At 40.3% G+C, this 17,654-nt stretch overlaps 1 protein-coding gene across 4 annotated transcripts in view; it reads left to right on the top strand.

Moving 5' to 3' along the window:
- Nucleotides 1-17,654, top strand: part of LOC109437491 (S-adenosyl-L-methionine-dependent tRNA 4-demethylwyosine synthase TYW1-like) — a 246,138-nt gene that overhangs the window by 131,259 nt on the left and 97,225 nt on the right. For all 4 annotated transcript variants that reach the window (XM_074328473.2, XM_074328475.2, XM_074328474.2 and 1 more), the window contains exon 12: nucleotides 15,607-15,784. In XM_074328473.2, the coding sequence (XP_074184574.1) occupies nucleotides 15,607-15,784 (178 nt within the window). The remainder of the gene's footprint in view (nucleotides 1-15,606; nucleotides 15,785-17,654) is intronic.

Below are 17,654 nucleotides of genomic sequence, written 5' to 3'. Positions count from 1 at the left end.
AGCGAGTGGTCCACAAGCAGAGATGCACCGTATGCAACAGCAAGAGGTAATTCCTATAATAATAAGAGAAATATGAGAACGGCTTCTTTAGTCCCATTGAGCTAGGAAGCGAGGAAGTAAGGAAGGAAAAATCTAGACCGAAGAATCTTGTTTTTAATTTAATATTGGAAACTATATTATGAATTTGTTGAACTTTACCTTCAATTAACTTTGAATTATCAGAGAGATTGAAACAGTATAACCCTTTAAACTTTTTACATCCCTGATTGTGTTTGAGAAGTAGATAATCTATGGCAGCTCTGTTTTTGAGAACTGTTTTTCTGACCTGTCCTAACTCTTGTCTCACGGCATGGGTAGCCTGTGAGGTAGATTAAAGCACTGACTGGAGCAGCTAGCGAAATTAACACGTTGATTAGCCGGAACTACGGCTCTTTTTCCTTTACTCAGGTGTAGTATTTGGGTGAGAGCTTTTAGCCCAGCTAGTTGTGTGCTGGCCCCAGAGGGAAGGCTTGTGTTTTCTAAGATATTATGTAGAGTGACTATAGTATATCCAGCCTTTTGTATGTCATTTTTTATAAAAGCTCTCATCAGTGAAGAGAGTCCAATCTGGGTTGTCTAGGGGTGTTTCTTGTAAATCTGCTCTGGCAGCACAGGTCTGTATTAAAATTTGTTGGCAATCATGAGTTAATTCTTCCTCTGTGTTGGGAGGAAGGTGGCAGGATTAAGGGTGGAGCAGGTCCATATTTGGATTACAGGACTTCCTAATAAGAGGGCCTTATACCTCAGGAGGTGGCTATCAGTGAACCAATGACTATTATTAGTATTTAAAAGTCCTCGAATGTGATGGGGAGCAAAGACGGTTAAGTCCTGTCCCATAGTGAGCTTGGTGGCTTCTGGAACCAGGAGGGCAGCTGTAGCTATGGCCCGGAGGCAAGCTGGCCAGCTGCGTGATATGAGGTCTAGTTCCTTACTTAAATAGTTCTAGAGTCCTTTTTAAATTTAATTTGTTTATTTTACATTTTCTTTAAGGTATAGACCAATGATAAGAAACAGGCCGAGTAAAATGAGCCCAAACCTGGAGGCTGTCTTTATCTTTATAACCAAGCAGTTTTCAGAGGAAAAAGGTCCAGAGTGAGCAGTTGACACAGAATAAATGGCTTCTGTATTAATTGGAAATTAATAGGCTTACCTGCCACATCAGGGTTACCCTCAGTTTTACCTCCTGTGATGAGAATAGCTTGGAAGCCACTGGGAACTTCAGGCCCAACAGTGATGACAGCCATTTTGGGGGAGGGAGTTCGTCCCTGCTCCCTTCAGAACAAGGGGTATTCTCTCCTGTAGTGCCCTTTGGTCTGTACAGGGGGCACAGCTGTTTTGGAGGTCTAGTGGTCTGGGCTTCCACATCCAAAGTAAGCTCCTTTATCTGATGCTTTCTCTCTGGGGCTTTTGGGGTGCCTTGAGGTGACTTCAGCCCTGGGTTGTCTATAACTGTGGCCAAAAGTCTGGCCTGTCTCTGTCTGGTCTCATCCTCTGGTCTCACTGTTCCTTTATTCCTTGTTTTTCTGTCTTGGCTGTTAAAGACATCTAAACAAACGCCTGGCCTTCTCTAGGATCTGAGCCTCTTAATCAGGGATGTAACAGTGGGTCAGAACCATTAGAATTCCTGCCAGTTAGGGGAAAACATCAGGCTAAGTTTCCTTGTATTGGCCTATAGCTGATACCGAGGAAGGTACATATGCTCTAGGAGTTCTAAATTATTGAAGTTTACGTAATTATTAGCAAAACTTAGTTTTTAGATTTGGTTTTTGAGTAACCAAGGACCTGATTGAGAAAATATAAAATGCAGAAAATTATTTTGCGTCACCCCAATAAACTTGAATTAAAAAAAAAAAAGAAAGAAAGAAAATTACTTTGGTGACATACATCATCTTTGTTTTTTTAGGTAGAAAACTTTTCATAATGTCAGTAGCAGACTACTAGTCTAACAAACTTTATCTTACTAGAGAGAGAAAACTTAACTTTTATTTTGTACCAGCTTACTTTTGAGATTTAAATTTACTTAGTTAATTGTATTTAGCTTAACCATATATAAAACTCTCAAAACTTCTCACAAACCTTCTACAACTTTCCCAGTCCCTCTTAGTTTGTCTCTTTTCACTCATTCAGAAATAACCATCTTTAGGACAAACTGTTTGCTTTCACTACCTTCAAAAATGTATTTCTACACCTTATACCTTCCTTGAAAACACACACCATATTCTTCCATGTTAGAATCCATAACCTTCAGAACCTTAATTTTTACTGACAACCAAAAGCAAGCAATTAGCACTTCTACTGGCAAATACAGGAATATACTTGGCAACCTTTAAAAGTATAGGCTTTTTAAATAAAATATAAGGTATATTTATTAAGAGATCTTAATTTATCTCTTAACATTCCTGTGACAAGAAGCCAGAAATAGATTAACTTAGACCTACCTAATAATTAACACCTCAGTATTTTCTTATTTTGAAATACCTCGATATTTAATAATTTTTATCATTTTAACACAACTTAGTAAAACTGAAATGTTAAGCTACCAACAGATGGTGAGAAACCTTGTCCAAACATCCACACTATATTATTACTGAAAAGTTCTATCTGTTAACATTTTATTAGTTCCTAACTCTGTGAGATCCCAAAGTAAATAAGCTAAGCTATTTTCTTGACAAATTCTGCAACAGAGGTAACATGATTTTAAAAGTAGGCTTATTTAGAACATTAAGAGGCCATTTTCCTTACAATGAATCCCACTATAAGTGATCCCTGCAGGGATTAGAGCAGCGAAGTAAAGGGGGAGGGGTCTGGCTTGAGAATTAGCCACTTGGTTTCTAAAAATGCCACTTTTTTCCTTCAGTTACCTCAGCCTCAGGCATTCCTGTTTATAGGTGGATTAGGAGATGGGTGTGTGTTGAAGGGGCCTCCTCAGGAGAGGAGGGTCCCGCTGGAGGTTCCTTTGGAGGAGTCCCTTTAGGAGGGGTCTCCCTAGGAGGAGGGCGGCAAGAGATCACAGCCAAAAGGGCCAGGTCAACTCTACATTTCTTACAGAGAGCTGGGTTGTCCCTCAAGGTGAAAAAAGCCTGAACATACGGAACTTATGACCATTTGCCCTCCTGTCTGCAAAACAGCTCTAGTTGCATGGTAGTATTGTAATTAATACTTCCCTCAGAAGGCCAAGTCTTCCTGTCTTCCAATGTGTATTTAGGCCGAACCTCAGAACAAAAGAAAACCAGGCGCTGCTTCTTCAAAGTCTGAGGGTCAAATTTGTCCCAATTTTTCAAAATGAAATTCAGGGGGGTGTAGGCGCGGGAAGGCTGATTACCCATCTGAAAGGGAGAAAAAACAGAAAGGCATCCCTTTGCGATTCATCTCCCACAACTTGGTCTAGGACGGCTCCTAGAAACGTGGGCCACAGACACTGCGCTACCAGTCCCGAGGCAGGTGGGTAGACATGGTGCACCAGGGTTTATTCTGATTTACCTGGGCGGCCCAGCCTGTGCCTCCGGTGAGCAAACCAAATTTGTGTATGTACGTCCCCGCCTGAATGTCTGGCGCTGGCCCACAGGCCAATAAAGGCTGTGGCCGGTAAGGAGGTGCTTTAAAGTGGAGGGAGTATATACTTCAAGCTGATAGGGAAGGCATATGGCCTAGGGAAGAAGGAGTGGAAGGAGGCCCTGAAGCCCAATATATGAGAGGGGACAAAAAGACATATCTGACACCCGAAAAGGCTTTGGACAAGGCTGTTTCCTTAAGGACAAATGAGTCCAGAACATGTTGGTCCTCCTTAAAAAGTTTGCCAGGTGGTGGCTGAGGTGGCCTGGCAGGCGGTGCTCTGGAGGAGCTGCACTCTTGTGGCCCCTCCCTCTCCGCTGTTGTTGCGGCCACGCTGAGCTGGGGGCAGAGCCAGGTAGCAGAGAAGTCCCCGGGTCCCCAGAGGAGTATAGCGCTAGAACTGAAGAGATGAAAAATCAAGTCTCCAGAGAGACACTGTGCCATACAAACATAGACCTCGCTGGTACTTGGATTTGTCTTGAGCCCCGCAGGTCCTAAATGACCTGTTCCAAGACCAGATTATCCTGTCACGGGAGTTTTCAAGTGGCGGACACCCTAATTGCCATTTAACTGTCCAACCCATGCCCGCAAAGGATGGCAAACAAAAGAGGTATAGGAAAGTGAATGAGAGATTTTGGGGTCCCCTAAAAGGAGCTTACCTCCTGGCTGGCTTGTTAAAATATGTTACTGGAGAGTGTTGAGGAGGTATCACAGGGAAGGGACCCCTACCAACGTCTCAAGAGCTGAGGAGAGACAGTGACAGGATGAAAGAACAGCAAAGACAAAGGAGTGGCACCCTTACGTGCAATCAGGCTGGGAAGGGACCAGAGGGACCTTTGGGACCCACTGCAGAGTAGTGACAGCCAGGGTCCCTCAGTTGTCCTCAAAGGCCCACAGTCCTGGCCAAGCACCAGTATTCATTCTTCTTGTGGAAAGGAAAAAGGCAGCAGAAGGCTAAAAGAAACTAGCAGAGAGGGGGAGGGAAGCCTCTGAATGGCACCCTGACGGGCAGTCGGGCTGGGGGAAGATCCAGGGAACCTTTGGGACACACCAGAGTAGCTATGGTCAGAGTCCTGCAATTGCTGCCAAGGGCCATTCACCTCAACCGCATGCCATCTTTGGGCTTTACTCCACCTGAGAGAGCAAGAGAAAAGGCAGTTGGACTGTGGCCAACATTCCTCAGGTTCAGCGCTGGAGGGGATCAACCAGAGAGCCCTTCTTCAAGACCTGCCCTCCAAGACTTAAGGTCGGCTGCCACACTAGTCACTTTTAAATGGCTGATGGAGGCCCGATATTCGTGCAACAAGAGAAAGAGACAAAAAATGATGAAGACCCATAGGGTGGGCAAGTAGAAAGGCACAGATAATATTTACCTCTCCTTCAGTCCCAGACACAAGGCCCCAAATGATGTAGGAATATTTCTCTGTGAGTCCACAAATGATGGAGGGGACTTTTGAGTGAGTGCCAGGATCATGTCTCGTGAGACAGAAGAATGGAAACACAAGACGTAGGAGAGGCAAAGAGTTTTAAAAAGAGGATAGTTTATTGAAAGCAAAGGGTCAGCGCTCCCGAGCGGAGGGGGTCCCGAATGGGGGTGCCCAGTGACTGAGGCAAAAGCTCTTACTTTTATACCTTCCCCTGCCTGCTTGTGGAAGGGGGCTGGAGCCTTCTACTAGAATTCATCCACCAGATTTGTCCTGTTTGCCCATCCTGAAGGGATTAATGAAATAACCTATTCCTTTCTATCAGATCTGCTCCTTTGTCCGGCCAAAAGGGATTTGAGATAATTTATTAACCTCAAGGCGCGTTCTCATATCTTTGTCTTGGAGTGAAGGAAACATTCCAGAACTTGGACTTTCAGGATAAGGCTGCTTTTTTGTTTATTCCACTAGGGACGGCCCTGTCTAGTCAGCAACATACTAACTAACTTGTCTCAGTAAGGCAAGTCAGGGTACCTCTTCTGAACCCAGTACCCCTTGGGTGCAGCTCTGCAATGGATCCTACTTTTGAACTCTAAAGATGCAGAAATGTAGCTCTAGGTGTCATTTCAGCCCCTGGTGGAGAGTCTGTTCACTGTGTTCCCCAAATCTGAACTCTTCAAGAGATTGGCCTGGAGAAGTGGCTTATCTCATGGGATGTAGGGTTACTCATGATTCACAGATGCCCTGCAGGAGGCTAGTTCTCTTTCTCCCACACCCATATTGGAGTTTCTCTGTTCGAGTCCCAGTGCTATCGCCCTTATTCCCTTGTGGCTTAAAAAGGTAAAATAAAAAGAAAAGGAAAAGTTTTCCTAGTTTCCCTGGTTGGATCTTGGGATACATTTTCCTGTGGGGAAAAAAATTGAATTTGATTAGGTATTGAATTTGAATTTGATATTAAAATAGATTTATTAGTACTATAGTTTAGGTATACTAGAGATTAATTTGATGTTTGGGGAGTTTGAATGGTAACTTAATCTTTATTTTAATAATATTGTATCTGGGAATATGAATTTCAGGTTTAAACAGAAATGCTTAGAACAGATTTCTATAAATTGGAAATTACAGGCAGTTTTCAAAGATTTGAAGCCTTTTCCTTCCTAGTTTGTTATGTTTTCTCGGTATCTCCACTTCAGCCTCTTTTTAGAGGTCCTCTCTTAACTCATTAACTTCCCTTACTCTGGCTTGGAGTCCTTTGCTTTACAGGCTGCTTTCTTGTCCCTGTAATGAACACTTGCTCTCTCCCATGGATCTAGTTCAGTCCTTTTATGATTTTATTTTTGGATAGGATGATAATTGTTACGAGTATTGTTGCCTCTGAGTTTCCCCGCTTTAGCTGAGTGGCCAGCCTAGAACAGACTTTGAAGATATTTTGATTTTTTTAAATGCTGACCCTTTGTGCTTCTATTCTCAGTTCTGAGGGCAATTAGTCTTTTCAGTTATTTTGTTGAATCATTAAACCATCTTTCTTCTCATGACCTTTACTAGCTTTCCTTTTATACACATGCAAAATTAACTTTATATTGATTACAAGTGGGTCAGAATTTCACTGCAACTCAGCATCTTTTTTATAATGCTGCCTGCACCCCTCTAAATATCACCACTGCAGGGAGAAATAGTTCCCAAAGAATGGGGTTGAGATTTCTTTAGCTCAGTTTCCCATCAGTTCAGCAGACATCAAGTGAGTGAACACTGTTTATTAGAATGTCATTGGTGCTGAAGGTGAAAAGATGAAAAAGACATTATGTGTTGCTAGGTGTTATTATCTATAGTTTAAGCTAGACGTGAAGTAATGAAAAAATAAAAAGTCTCCAACAGATGGTTTTCACAAACGAGGTATGCTAAAGTACACATCGAAAAGAAATGCACAGGTGGGGAAGAGAATACCACCTGCTAATTTTTTTCTGAAGCTTATTATGAAAAATCTTACAGTGGAAGTGGCTATATCAAAGATATATGTGACATTTATCTAGGAGGGATTCTTAGGAAATTTCTTGGCCAGAACCTGGATTGTTATAGAAGAAAGGAGAGAATATTTTATTTCAGATTGATACAGTCTTTAGAAATAGGAATACTCATATATATCAATCATACATAAAAAAATAAGACATAAGGAAGTATTCAAAATAAAGGTTTATTATTAACCAACCCGCCCCACCACCACCAAAAAAGAAATAGGAATACGCTATGCTTAACAATATATTTATTTCTGTGTTATTTAGCTTATTACTACAATATTAGAATGAAGTATCTGGAACCTTAAGTTTTTGCTTTGGCATCTTTCAATGAGATGAGTATGCTTCCTAGTTAATCTAATGACTGTACTAATTGTTCAGGATAAGAAAAATGTCAGAAAACATGCTTCAGAAACAAACAAACATACAAAAACAGAATAACAAAGCAAAGCAGAGTTTACTTGTGAAAAGGATATGGTTTAGGGAAACATGGAGAGAATAGATTGTGTGTGTGTGTGTGTGTGTGTGTGTGTGTGTGTGTGTCAGACACAGAGACACAGTGGGGAATATTCCTATAGATTTGCTACTGAAATGTAGTGTCTGCTGTTCTTGCTTCACAACTTCTTTCTGTTAGAAATTTAGAGGATGTCTTATTTTCTGACACATTTCTCAGGACAGTGAAGGAAGGCATGAGGTTGAGTCCCTGAGGGCCTTGTTTGGGGAAGAACACTGTAATTGCCTTTGGCATTTAACACAAAATAGAAATGTGCTTTTTGAATAAGAGAACCAAGATTTTATATAGTCTCAAGGCCTTACTTTGGAGAAAATTAGCCCTTTTCCCCCTCTGTGAGTACTGAAACCTTTCAGGGAAAAAGAAAAGGATAGTTTTTAAATCCTAGCATCATTAATCTAAAAAGTTTACCCACCAGGTTTTTAAAAAATGAAATTATCTATATTTTTATTTAATCTACTTAGTGTGAATATTTCATCGTTTCTTTTTTTATTAAATTTGTTGGGGGTAACATTGGTTAGTAACATTTAAATTTCAAGTATACAATTCTGTATATCATCATCTATATATCACATTGTGTGCTCACCACCCAGAGTCAGTTTTCCTTCCATCACTATGTAGGTATTTGACCCCCTTTACTGTCTGCAATCTCCTCCCACCCCCCTTCCCCTCTGGTAACCACCATACTGTTCTCTGTGTCTATGAGTTTGTTTGTTTTGTTTGTTTGTTTATTGCTTTCTATTTTATATTCCACATATGGGTGGAGTCATATGGTTCTTGACTTTTTCTATCTGACTTGTTTTGCTTAGCATGATGATCTCAAGATCCATTTATGTTGTTGCAAATGGCAGTATTTCATCTTTTCTTATGGCAGAATAGGATTCCATTGTGTATATATACCGCATCTTCTTTATCCAATCATCTATCCAAGGACACTGGTTGTTTCCATGTCTTAGCTACTGTGAACAATTCTGCAGTGAACATAGAGGGGCATATATACATGTATATCTTTACGTATAAGTGTTTTCAGATTTTTGGGGGTAGATACCTGGATCACGGATTGCTGGGTCATATGGTAATTCTATTCTTAATTTTTTGAGGAACCTTCATACTCATTTCTGTAGTGGCTGTACCAATTTACATTCCCACCAACAGTGCACGAAGGTTCCTTTTTCTCCACAGCCTCTCCAACACTTGTCTTGTTGATGATGGCCATTCTAAGAGCTGTGAGGTGGAATCCCATTGTGGTTTTGATTTGCATTTCCCTAATAGCTAGTGATGTTGCGCATCTTTTTATATACCTGTTGGTTGCTTATATGTCTTCTTGGGAAAAGTGTTCAGGTCCTCTGTCCATTTTTTAATTGGATTGTTTGTAATTTATTGTTGAGTTGCATGAGTTCTTTATATATTTTTTATTAGCCTTTATCAAATATTTTGCAAATATTTGTTGTTTGCAAATATTTTCTCCCATTTGGTTGGTGGCCTTTTTGATTGTTTTGCAGAAGTATTTTAGTTTTATGTAGTCTCATTCATTTGTTTTTGCTTTTACTTCCCTAGCCTTTGGTGTCAAATTCATAAAATCCTCTCTGAGATCAAGTTTAGTACCTATGTTTTCTTCTATGTATTTTATTTTTTGGGGTCTTATATTACATCTTTGATCCATTTTGAGTTAATTTTGGTGCATGGCGTCAAATAGCAGTGTAGTTTCATTCCTTTGCACATGATTCTTCAATTTTCCCAACACCATTCATTGTAGAGGCGTTCTTTTCTCCATTGTATGGTTTTTGCTCCTTTGTTGAAAATTAGTTGCCCATACACATGTGGGTCTATTTCTGGGCTCTCAGTTCTGTTCCATTGGACTGTGTGTCTGTTTTTTTGACAATACCATGCTGTTTGATTATTGTAGTTTTATAGTATAATATGAAGTTAGGGAGTCTGATACCTCCAGCTTTTTTCCCCCCTCAGGATTGCTGTGGCTATTCAGTGTTCCATACAAATATGATGGATCTTTTTCTTCTACATCTTTGAAAAATGCCATTGGGATTTTGATGGGGATTGCATGAAATCTGTATGTTGCTTTAGGTAATATGGTCATTTTGACTATGTACATTTCTACAATTCGTGAATGCAGAATGTCTTTCCATTTCTTTGTGTCTTCTTTGACAAATGTATTGTAGTTTTTAGTGTATAGGTCCTTCACCATCCTTTAAAGTTTATACCTAGGGGTTTTTTTTGTTGTTGCAATTGGAAATGGAATTTTTTTTCTCATTTCTGTTTCTGAAATTTCATTGTTAGTATATAGGAATGCAACAGATTTTTCTACATTGATGTTATTTCCTGCAACTTTACTGTATTTTTTAATGCTCTTACCTCCTTTAACCTTTATATTGAAATGTATGTTACCCTATTCTGAACAAGAGTTGTCATTTCCTGCTTCTGTCTATGTGTTAGTTATCTTACTCATAGTTTTGTATCCTTTTGTCTCTTTGTTTCAGATAGAACAGCACCCTTCAGTATTTACTGAAATGCAGTACTTGTGTGTTGGTAAATTCCCTCAGCTTTTGTATACCTGGAAAAGTCTTTATATCTCCTTCCTATCTAAGGGATAACTTTGCTGGATATATTATTCTTAGCTCGTAATTTCTCTCTTTCAACAATTTGAACATTTGATTCTACTCTTTCCTAACTTGTAGAGTTTCTGCTGAAAAAAATCTGATGATAATTTAATTGACTTTCCTTTTTATGTTACTGTCTTCTTTTCCCTGGCTGCCTTGATAATTCTTTCTTTGTCATTAATTTTTGACAGTTTCAATATAATGTGCCTTGGAGAAGGCCTTTTTGGATTGAGGTAATTAGGAATCCTGTTTGCCTCTTGGATTCGAGGACCCAGTTCTTTTCATAGGTTTGGGAAGTTCTCGTTGATTATTTGTTTGAATAGGCTCTCTGTGCCCTTCTACCTCTCTTCTATTTTTGGTGTACCCTGTATTTTTATATTGCTCTTTCTGATGGAATCAGATAGTTCTCATAGTGTTCTTTTTTGTTATTGTCACTCTCAAATCTCTCTCTTGTTCAATCTGTGTCATTTCTGGATTTCTGTCTTCTATGTCACTAATTCATTCCTTCATCTGGTCAGCTCTATTTCCTAATCTTTCTAGTTCATTCTTTATCTCTTTCATTGAATGCTTCAGCTCCAGAATTTCTTTTTCTTTTCTTTCTTTCTTTTTTTTAATTTTTATAGTTTTAATCTGTTTGGTGAAGTACTCCTTTTGTTCATTGATTTTATTTCTGAGTTCTTGTAGCCTTCGTATAGCCAGAAGCCTCGGGCAGAACTGCTGTATCTGAGTTGACCCTGCTGCCTCTACCTGGCTGAGCCATGATGGGGTGGGAAGGGTATGCGAGTTTGCATGTCTGCTGTTCTGTTCTGTCCAGTGGGTTTAGCAACAGTGAGTATAGACCACTTATGCTGTAAAGTTTTTTTGACCCTTTTATGATCTGCCGAGTGATGATTTTACTGCTAGGTGGACCGTAGAGGGACAGGGTGGGAGGGTTCCTGTGACTGCAGAATCCTTTATCCATTGCTGGTGGGCTGTGTCACACTGCGACCCTTTGTACTGCTACTCTGCTCCTGACCCTGGGCCCAGCCTCAATGTGTGTTAGCCACCGACATGAGATTACTGTCTATACCTCTCTGGTTTTCCCAGTGGGGTTGTACCCCGACCCTTCACTGGTATCACATCTGATGGGTCTGTGGGAAGTGCTGAACAGTACATGGCTTCCGTCTTTGCCCTTCCCGAACCCTCCACTGTTTGCTCAGGTACACCCACTGGGTGTATCTTATGTCTCAATGCACGGGTCTCTCAGACGTGTTTGTGTATTGAGCACAGAATCCTTTGTTGAATTATAGATGTCCAACTTGTTGTAACTTCAAGGGGAGAGACCTGGAGGTCCTGTCACACTGCCATGCTGCTAATGCCACTCCCCACAGGGCCTATTTTTGTCTTGGTTTTTATTTGTTTTTAAGTTGTCTAAGTGGTTAGGTATGATGTTTTTAGTTGTAGTTCTCAAAGAATAAGATAGCATTTCATTTTTTATTTTTAAGTTTTTCCCCTTCTTCCCTGGCTTCTCTTTGGCAGTGTCCTTTGCTGGTCCCTCTTCCTTTCCCTAGATGTGTGAGTATCCTCGGATGCTATACGTACTGCCTTGGAAATCTTACTCGGCCCCTTGGATGGAAATGCCTTCCATTTGCCAAAATGTTTATTGTCACCCAGTCCTCTCTCCCAGAATCCAAACTTGAATGTTGGACACATATTCAGATATCTAACAGACATATCAAACTTCTCATGTCTGAAACTGAACTCATGGTATTTACCTCCTTGCCCCCATTACTTATTATCCCCAAGGCATTCCTTTTTTTTTTTTAATCGGGAATATTGGAGAACAGTGTGCTTTTCTAGAATGTCAAGTTGGTGTTTTCAATCTAGTTGTGAAGGGAGCAGCTCACTGGCCCATGTGGGAATCGAAGCGGCGACCTTGTGAAGAGTTCACACTCTAATCAACTGAGCCATCCAGCCGTCTCCCACCCCCCAAGGCATTCTTTATTTCAGTTGATGGTGACTGTTGCTTAGGCCAAACACTCTGGAAATCGTGGACACGTCTCTCTCTCGTACTGTACGTCCAGTGCACGAGAGAAGCCTGCTGATTGGACCTTCAAACTCCATCCAGCGGATGGTCCCTGCGTGCCGCCTTCACTGTCACCACCTTGGCCCAAGGTGCTATAATTTCTTGCTTAGATTATATATAACTTTTGGCAGACTAGCCTCTCTCCTCACCCCTCTGTTCTCAATATAGCACCCAGTGTGATCCATTTAAAACAGAAATTAGATTAGACCACCCTTCTCAGAACCCTACACTGGCTGCCCATTTATGCACATTCCTTGAACATTTCAGCATGCTTCCTCCTTGAGGCTTTTGCTCTTCTGTCTGCAGCCCTGCATGCTTTTTCTCTTGTTATCCTTTCAGCCCACTGCCTCATCTCCTTCAGATCAGCTCTCACCTTTCCCGTGAAGCTTTTCCGGACCACCCAATTCACAGGGTAGTCTGCCTCTCTTCTTGGGACTCCCAGTCTTTACCCTGCTCTACCTTTCCTTTTCCATATGCCTATCACCTTCTCAGATGCCAAAGAAATGCATATTCTGTATGGTAGCCATTAGCCACATGGATCCCTTTATATTTTAATTAATAAAAATTAAATAAAACAAAAAATTCAGTTCCTTAGTCACACTTGTCACATTTCAAGTGCTCAAGAGTCACATGTAGCTGGTGGCTCCTGTGTTATGGGGGTGGGGTGGGGTAAAATGGGTGAAGAAGGTCAAGAAGATACGAACTTCCACTTACAAATAAGTTCTGGGGGAGTAATGTACAGCATAGTGACTATAGTTAATAATACTTGATTGTCTTAAAACTTCTCATTACAAGAAAAAAATTGTAATGTTGTCTAGTGATGGATGTTATTTAAGACGCTATGGTGATCATTTCACTACATATACAAATATAGAATTATGTACACTTGAAATTAATATAATGTCATGAGTCAATTATATCTAAATAAAAAAATGTAGTGACATAAATAAAATTTATTGAAACAAATTTACTGATTTATTATGTTTACTGTTTATTTGCTGTTTCTCACATGTAAGAATGAAAAACCTTACAATAGGAGAAGTTTTTCTCTGTTTTTATTTACTGGTAGAAAATTTGCCTAGAACACTGCTTGGCACATAGTAGGTGATCAATAAATATATGTTGAATTGAATGGAATTAACATTTTACTTAAAATAATTGAATTTCTGTTTCATTTTACTAAAATATATTATTACCATTATAAAAATATTTGCAGCTAAAATTTTTTGAATGCTTATGTGCTGGGCCTGCCACCACTCTAGGTCTTTCATGTGACTTATTTCACTGAATTCTTGTAATAGCTGTGTGTGTGTGTGTGTGTGTGTGTGTGTGTGTGTGTGTGTCTAATCCTCATCTTACAGATCAGAGAATGGACATAGAGCAGGCGAATAACTTGGACACAAACCATGTTACTGGTGCATCTGTACCAGCGGTTAGAGCCTAGGCAATGCTTGGTTACTCTGCTTTCTGAGTTTTAGGTTAATCCTGCAGTTCAGGTTAAATCTGCCTTTCTACTCATCGGCTCATGGGGGTTAAAGTTAATGATTTTTTTTTCCCCCCCACAAAAAGGAAATTTTATGCTTAATTCTTAGTTGTCTTGGCAACAGAATGAGATAAGAATCATGTTTTATTTCAAACTTTTATTCACTTAAGATCTTAGATTTCACTTACTTAAAAAATTATACATCCAAAAATACATTCTTAGAATTGTAGTTTGTCAGGCATAAAAGAAGATAATCACTTGCCACTTTTTGATTGCTCTCATTTTAGCCTGTGTTATGCTGGTTGGGTGTTGCACTTGCTTATTTCCAAGTAGGTTTTGTGTGTGTGTGTGTGTGTGTGTGTGTGTATGTATGTATGTGTGCGCGTGCGCGTGGGTGTGTAAAATCACTTCCTGGAAACTAAGATGCAAGCAAGCAGTGAAACTCACTTTATTTTTTGTAGGTTTGTTGTTGTTGTTAAGGTGATTGTGATTGTGATTTAATCATTTTAAGAAGCCAGAATAAAGGTGATGATAAGAACAAATCCTTAATGACTGTTTTTTGTGTGTCAGGCAGTGGGCCTTACGCTCTATTTCATTTAGTCCTAACAAAAATTCGTTGAGGTAGGTACTGTTTACAGTTACAAAACCCAAAAAAACTATGGCTAATAAGTGCCTGAGAGGGACTATGAGCATGCCTCCCCACCCATCTCTATGAGGAATCTGCAGTATTTAGGGGAAATATGTTCCACAAGAAGAACCTAGAGATCCATGATAGATGTAGCTGAAATAAAGGAGGTGTATTTTTACTTGCCTTTGTACACCCTGTGCAAATCTTTCCTATGTTGTGCTAGGCTGAGGGACGTTCATGACTGCCTTCTACACGGAGTCAAGAGTGGTGCTTCTCAAGCCATTGTACGTACACTGGGATCACTTATAAAAATGCTGCTGTCTGAATCTCATCCCCACAGATTACGATGTAATCAGCTTGGGATACCGCCTGGACAGTGGAGATTTTAAAAGTCCTTGGGTAACTCCAGTGTCTAAGTAGGTTGCAAACCAGTGGTGTGAGCCATTGGCCCCCACGCTTGTCTGCATGTTGGAATCACCTGGGGAGCTTCAAAAACTCCTGAGGCCTGAGCTCCTCCACAGCAATTGTGATTTAATCGGTCTTCTCTGCGGCCTGGGGTTCGAAAGGTTTGACAGTCCCCAGCAAATCCCTTGTGCAGACAAGTGTGGACCTTCTGTGTATGCGTAGCTCTCCACCCAGGCACCACATTAGAATCACCCTAGGAAATTTTCAAGCTCCCATCACCCTGGCTTGACCCACTCCAAATAAACAGACCCTTTGGCCGTGGGCCTAGGTGGCAGCAGTTTTTGGTGCTCTCCAAATGATTCCAGTATGAAGCCAAAGCTGAGAACTGCAGCTCCTTTTCTCTCCTCTGCACTTTTGGACCAAGTGCGTTTACTCTCAGTACAGAACAGTACTTGAGAAATGAAGGGGAAATGATCGGTCTGGAAGAGTCTTTTCCTTATGTGGATATACTGAGTTCATTTCCTTAGACCAACATGAAAGAATGCAGAGCTAAGCAAATTAAGGAAAGTAATATGTTCTGTTTCAGATAACACAGAACTAACAAAGTTAGTTTTGCCTGTTGTATTGATGTAGTTTAATTAGTAGTAAAATCAAGGATGGGATTGCTCACTGATTTTTCTGTTTCAGTAACTCCAGTTTTTCTTTTCCCCCTGGATCCTCGTTTTGTATTATTTGACTGATATCAAAAATAAATTTGCCCTCTCAAATCAAAGAGCCATTAAGAAAAATGTAAAAAATTTTAATGAAGAAATGTAAGAGTGATTCTCCTTTATCTGTGCCTTACTGAGCTTGTTCCTTTTCACTGTGTTGCGCAGGAGTCCCAGGCGTCAGAGAACAACGCTTTACAGAAGGAATGACAGTAAAGCACTGTGCATTGTCCCTGGTGGGAGAACCCATCATGTACCCGGAAATCAACAGGTTTTTGAAGCTGCTCCACGAGTGTAAAATCTCCAGTTTCCTGGTCACAAACGCACAATTCCCTGTGGAAATCAGGTGAGTGGTCGAGTTCATTACGCTGCTTGAGTCTGCGTTCACTGAAAAGCAAAACTAAGATGCAGGATTTATTGATTACCAAGCACATACAGTGCTGGCATTTGGGGGCCTAGATGGTCCTGCTCTTAAAAATCCATCTGATTAGGGGAGACAACATTAGTAAAAGCCAAAGAGGCACAAATAAATTGCTGGGGGAATTCAAAAGAGAATGAAATTTTTCCCAGATTGGAAGAAGCAGGGTAAAACTTAGAGAAGCCATAATGTATTTTGGATCTTAAAATATGGCTGGGATTGCTACTTGGGGAGTTTCCTAAAACTAGTTTTTTAATAAGAACCCCTGGAGAAAGAGATGGAATTAGGGTATTTGTGATACTGTTATGTAAATAGAATTCATCTGGACCATAAGGTGTGCAGGAAAGAGACTGGCAGCAGGAAACCAAGTTGGAAAGGTTGGGAATAGATTGTAGAGGACTTCAAATGCTCCCCTTTAGAAAGCTCTTGCTTTCTGCAGGGCAGTCTGCTTAGCATGGTATAAAATGGGAGAGCCAAGAAGCAGGAAACTGGATAGGAGATTATATGTTTGTTTAGGTAAGATACAAGATTGAAAGTAAGACAGTGAGAATGAGGAGTCTTGAAAAAGATATTATTGAGGCATAATAGATAAGCTTGGCAAACTATTTGTATGGCTCTGAGAGCCCTGCATGGAACAGGACTAAATAATGACACCGACGGTTCCAGCCATATTGGATGATAGCATTCGGGGCCTTATAACCGTAGAGGGACCACGTAAGGAAGGGTCAGGCTTAGGAGGTAAGATGATGAGGTTGGTTTGGATGACATAGAGAGAGGGTTCTCCTGATGGAGGTGACTTTCTCCTAGGGCCTGGAAATGACCTATTTTTGCATTATTCTTGAACTATGAACATGTGATAGCACTGAAAACATTAAATTTTTATTTAATTATCTACCCGTGCTTTCCCCATTGGACTGTGAATTCCTTGAGACAAGTGACCCCTGCTTATTTATCTTCATGCCACTCATATAGCCTGGTACACTATAGATGCTCATTAGGTGACTGGTGAAATATTGGGGAAATTCCCACTTAGGAATAAAAGCCAATGATCTTTTTAATTCTTTTTTTGGTAAATACTAGCCAATAATGTATAACATGAAAAAAGGAGAAAATATGTCTTAGGATAAATGACTGTTATTTGCAGAACAATGATCATACACACGTGTGCGCATGCATGCACAAAGTTTAAAACCTAGCATTATAGGCAGTCAAGGAGTTGATTAAAATTATTGGCTACCAAGCAATAACATGAAAACCAGTGGCATTGTCACAAAGACAGCTAATATATTACTTTTTGAAGTTGTATAAAAAGGAAGAGGGAAAGGTTTTCAAAAAGTGTATAAATTTTACACAGGATCAGCATTCCTGTTTTTAAACTTTAGTTAGGTTTAAAACCTTTGGTTTTTCAGATGGCTCTTGAGGGAGAAGTTGGGAAATACAGTCAAGTGCTGCTTCCGACAGGGCTGTGTTCTGAGAAATGCATCGTTAGGTGATTTCGTCGTTGTGGGAACATCCCTGAGTGTACTTACACAAACCTGAATGGTACAGCCTACTACACACCTAGGCTGTAGGGTATACCACCTGCATATATGCGGTCTGTTGTTGGCCAAAAGGTCATTAGGTAGCGCGGGACTGTATGTGTGTGTGTGCATGTACATATATCAGTATATACATACACACATATAAAAAGAGAGCCTCTTCCAAATGTAAGACATATATACCTAAAAAGAATTGAATCTGCTACGGATAGGATGTAAAACAATACCAGAGAAGATGATTCATTGTTTGATCCACGTGG

This window comes from Rhinolophus sinicus, chromosome 3 (genome assembly GCF_057876585.1).
Source record: "Rhinolophus sinicus isolate RSI-liver-muscle chromosome 3, RSI-T2T, whole genome shotgun sequence".
Taxonomy (NCBI): Eukaryota; Metazoa; Chordata; class Mammalia; order Chiroptera; family Rhinolophidae; genus Rhinolophus; species Rhinolophus sinicus.
The sequence above is the reverse complement of the archived record's forward strand: the minus strand, read 5'-3'. Positions and strand labels throughout refer to the sequence as shown.